Consider the following 5,039-nt stretch of genomic DNA (forward strand, 5'->3'; position numbering starts at 1 on the left):
ACTAATTAGACTATGGTCTATAATAACAGTTGGTTTGTATTAGTGCCTGTTCCATACTATAACCTGTGATCGATCCAGTGTAGGTAAAAGGGGTCGTATTTATTATATTATTCCGCTGTGATTATTTTATTTTGGTTTATTGGCGAGTGACCCCCAAATCTAGACCCCGGGTTTGGAGGGCGTCACACTGATTAAGCTAAAATTCACACTTCTTGTACTTTGAAAACAACTTATTCTTTCTCAATATCTCCAATACAACTCATAGATGCTCCTCATGCTCTTCTTTAGACTTCGAATACACCAAAATATCATCGATGAATATAATCACAAATTTGTCGAGAAAATCTTTGAATACACTTTTCATCAAGTCCATGAAAACTGCTGGTGCATTTGTCAATCCAAAAGACATGACAAGAAATCGTAATGCCCATAACGAGTCCTAAATGCAGTCTTTTGAATATATCTTTTCTTCACTCTCAACTGATGGTAGTCAGAACGCAGATCAATCTTTGAAAAATATTTTGCTCCTTGCAGCTAATCAAATAAGTCGTCGATCCTCGACAATGGATACTTATTCTTTATCGTGATTCTGTTCAACTCCCAATAATCAATATATAGCCTCATTGAACCATCCTTATTCTTCACAAACAAGACAGGTGCACCCCAAGGTGAAACACTAGGCCTGATGAAACCTTTCTCAAGAAGTTCCCGCAGTTGTTCCTTTAACTCTTGCAATTCCAATGGAGCCATGCGATATGGAGCCTTAGAAATCAGTTGCGCACCGGAAAGCAGGTCAATAGAAAATTCCAACTCTCTTTGTGGTGGTAGTCCATCCAAGTCCTCTGAAAACACATCGAAAAACTCACAAACTACATTGACATCCACAAGTTCAGGCGATTCCATAGAAGAATCAATCACATGAGCTAAATATCCTTCACATCCATGTGTAAGCATCCTCTTGGCCTTGATGGATGAAATAAATTTCCCCAAACCACTAGACGTAAAACCTTGGAACTCGAACTCGGGTGAATTTGGATTACCAAAAATTATTTTCTTCCTTTGACAATCAATAGTGACCTTATGCTGCTATAACCAATCCATCCCCAAGATGACATTAAAATCTTGCATCGAAATAGGTAAAAGATCCACAAATAATTTCTTATCATCAACTATGACTACACAATCATGGTACAGAGAGTTCACATATGTATTTACCCCAATAGGGTTACCAACAGAAAATTCTGATGAAAGTGTAGTGGGTGCAATGCATAAGTGTTTAACATAAGATGTAGAGACAAATGAGTGTGTAGCACCAGTGTCAAATAAGACCGTAGCATTCCTATTTCCAATCAAAAGTGTTCCCGTAATGGTACCTGGGGTATTTGCAGCATCCTTTGCGGTAATAGAAAAGACACGCCCACCAGTCTTCTGATTATTTCTCCAATTCTGATCGTTCTGGTCCCGAGACTTCTTTAGTGGCTGCTTGTAATCTCGAATAATGTGGCCCTTCTGGCCGCAGTTAAAGCATGATCTAGTAATCCAATAACAAACACCACTGTGCATCTTCCCGCGGTGCTCACAAGATTTTTCTCCAGTCTGATTTGCAGCCTGAGTCCCTGACTTGTTCTGCTGATTACCTTAATTTCCATTTCTCTGCTAAAAACTACTAGTGTTGTACCTCTGTTCATTCTGTTTAAATTTTCCTGCAGATCCGCCATTTTTCTGAAACTTAGAGAAATCATCATCTCTCTTCCATTTCTGATTTTGCATGTCTTGCTGTTTACGAAAATCATCCTGATGAAGTTCTTGATCTCTGGCACTGTCGACCAAACTATCCATGGTGGTGTAGCGATTAGCTGTGATATGGTCACAGATAAAAGTCTTTAAAGCCCACTTGAATTTCATGATCTTATCATCTTCAGTACCAGAAACAGATAAAGTATACCCAGCCAATCTCTGAAATCTGACCTGAATGTCCGCCACAGACTCATCTTCTTTATGAGCTAAACTTTGATATTCTCGAGCATACTCCTCACGAATACTGGCAGGAAAGTACCGCTGATGAAACAGTGCCTTGAACACATCCAAAGTAATAGTATTCTCATATCTAGCTGCATGAGAAGCCGCCACCGAATTCCACCAAATACTAGCATCCCCCTCAAGACGGTATATAGCAAAACGGTCCTTTTCCTACTCAGAACAATTTAAAACCCAAAATATTTTCTCCATGTGATCAATCCACGCTTTAGCATCCATCGGGGTCTTAGCTTCCTTAAAAAAAGTAGGCCTTTGCTTCATGAATCGATCAAACATAGTTTGACCTTCCTGATTCTGCCCATTATTATTACCATGATAATTTTGTTGTTATCGGGCTGCAACTTCCTGCACCATGTCCATAAAAGTAGCTTGATCCATCACAATTTGCTGATGGGTATTTCCAGTATTGTTTTGACTTATACTACCTCGCGCCATCCTGTAAAACTTTTCTATAAGTGCATAAATAACACATAGATGTATTACGATATTCAGATCAAAAATAAAAAAAAATCTTTAAACTACCCTTGCAAAGTCAACCCAAAACTCACAGGTCAATGCCTAAAAGACAGTCTATAGAATCTCTAACCGTAGCTCGGATACCAACTCCATAACACCCTATTTTTATAATAATAAAACTACACAATATAAACAAGTCTAAATCATATTAAAATGCAATGGTATAGCAAAACCGAAATAACATAATCAAATCCATGGTTTAAACCTCCAATAATAATAATAGAAATAGGATATAAAATCCAGTAAAAGAAGCTTTCAAATTTATTAAATCCACTAAGTTGAATCTCGACTAAATACTGGGTGTCACTCATCACTCTGCCTGCTTTACACCCTAGTTGCCTGCAGAAAGGAAACAATAACGAGTGAGCCAAATGCTTAGTATGAATATAATCTAAATAAATTTTAAAATATAAATACGAATAGATTGTGTCCTACCAACACATATATTTAAACTGAAAATTATAAAAAGGTCAACAATATAGTTTCGAAATAATTTATCAATATTCATTGAATAAGTAGAATAACAATTTAAAGAAATTGGCTAAAATTGAATCATAAAGTAAGGCTGAATAGCAAATAAGGTGGGCAAAAATATAGGTCTCTTACTCAAAACTATAGCCGCCAAACTCCAATAACCGGCAAAGTATATGTAAGAACCCAAATTTTTAACGTCAGTAAAAGACCTTTAGGAATAGTAACCTTGCGATTTATTAAAAAGTTTTGCGACCACACCATATACGAGTGTTTAATTTAAGTTTCCGAGTTTATATTGTGCTTATACGTATTAATAGAGTGTATGCAAGAGTCGTGAGTTTTCGAAGAAAACCAATAGTCCAAATGATATTATTTTACGAGCCATCGAGGAATAATAGAATTATGCTACGACCAAGAAAATCTTGAATATTATAATTTCATAACTCATTGTAAGGCATATGTCATAGCCTATTTGTACATTCGAGGATTTAACTCAACTCAAATAAGAATGTAATAAGTAAATAGTGGATCTACCGTCAAAGAGATCTCGCAAAGTAGTATATGTCAAAGGATTCAGAAACAAGGTTCATCTACAGACTTGAGGAATTTATTCACTAGAAGAAGCTCAAGAAATTGATCAAGCCTCAGTGATACAAATCAAGATTGTGGATTTAATCAAGTGATAGAGATCTCGTCAGAGTATCAGAGAATTACAAGGATTTAATCTGAAGACAATCAAGTATCAAAGTCAAGACATGAAGAAACGTCACAGAAGTTAGTCACTCATGAACCAGACAGTACATCGAGTGTCAACAATGAAGTGGTGGAATTGATTCATAATTGACTGTGATTATCAAAAGATTTTCAGAAGAATGGTTGCTGCTCAAGATTAGTATTAATTCTCTATTAATTAATAAAGTCATATAATTTAATTAAGAAAATAAATTATATCTGCAAAGATTAATTTATTGATTAATTGAATTAATTGATTAATTAATTCAGAATTAATATTAAGAATTTTCAGAAGTTTAGTTAGATTAAAAACAGTCCTAAATCAGCAAGACAATTGAAAATGAACTAGCATGACAATCTGGATTTTCATACCGATTGTCATGCCAAGTCATTTCAATAGTCATACCGAAAGTTCTACTGGGAAGGAGATTGTCTTGCTAGTTCAACTGATTGTCATACCGAAAGTCATTGTAGTTCAATCAGATTGTCTTGCTAGTACAATCAATAGTCCTACCGATTGTCTTGCTGAGCTTAGGATTGTCTTGCTAGTTCAATGAGAGTCTGTTGATTGATTTAGAAAGAAAAGAAGAAGCAGAAGATTAATACACACACAGAACACAAGTCAAAAACAAGAACACGGTAGAAAAGAAAAAGAAGACAATATTTCATCCTTCATCTGCAAACTTCAAGATCATAATTTCTAGTTTGTAAAGTTAAATCCAAACCACTAGAAATCTTTATCTTGTTCTTGTGTAACTATCTAGCGGATCAAAATCCCTAGAACTTAATCTCAAATTGCGTTTAGCATTTGAATCTTTTTATTGCAAAAATAGAAAAAGTTCATGTCGAATTTATTCTAGATTTGTGATAATTAATTTGAGATTAATCTCTTGTAATCGATACAGTTGTTGTAACACCTTTCAAGTTTAATAATATTTTTATTTAACTTGAATTTTGTTTCAATTTTTTATTCCGCACTAAATTCGATTATTCGGTACAGTTTGTATTCAACCCCCCTTCTACAAACACATTGGGACCTAACAATTGGTATTAGAGCCTTCTGATTAACGAACAAATCAAGATCCTAGACTTTTGTGATTTTTCAAAGCCTTGAATTTTTATTTATTCAAAAATTCATAATGACTTCACAAAAAGTTGGAACCGTTAAAATTCCACTATTTGATAAAGAAAATTATATCATGTGGAAGAAGAAGATGCTCTTGTTTTTATAAGTTGCAAATCCCAAATATCTGAACTTGTTAAAGAAGGGTCCAACAACT

At 34.9% G+C, this 5,039-nt stretch overlaps 1 protein-coding gene across 1 annotated transcript; it reads right to left on the reverse strand.

The window, feature by feature from the left end:
• Positions 1–534: 534 nt before the first annotated feature.
• LOC141660519 (uncharacterized) lies at positions 535–1,563 on the reverse strand. The gene is made up of 2 exons (XM_074467508.1): positions 1,216–1,563; positions 535–1,086 (listed from the first exon to the last, which is right to left on the reverse strand). The coding sequence occupies exons 1-2, from the start codon at positions 1,561–1,563 to the stop codon at positions 535–537; spliced, it is 900 nt and encodes a 299-aa protein (XP_074323609.1).
• Between the last annotated feature and the right edge of the window lie 3,476 nt (positions 1,564–5,039).

Source organism: Apium graveolens, chromosome 5 (genome assembly GCF_009905375.1).
Source record: "Apium graveolens cultivar Ventura chromosome 5, ASM990537v1, whole genome shotgun sequence".
Taxonomy (NCBI): Eukaryota; Viridiplantae; Streptophyta; class Magnoliopsida; order Apiales; family Apiaceae; genus Apium; species Apium graveolens.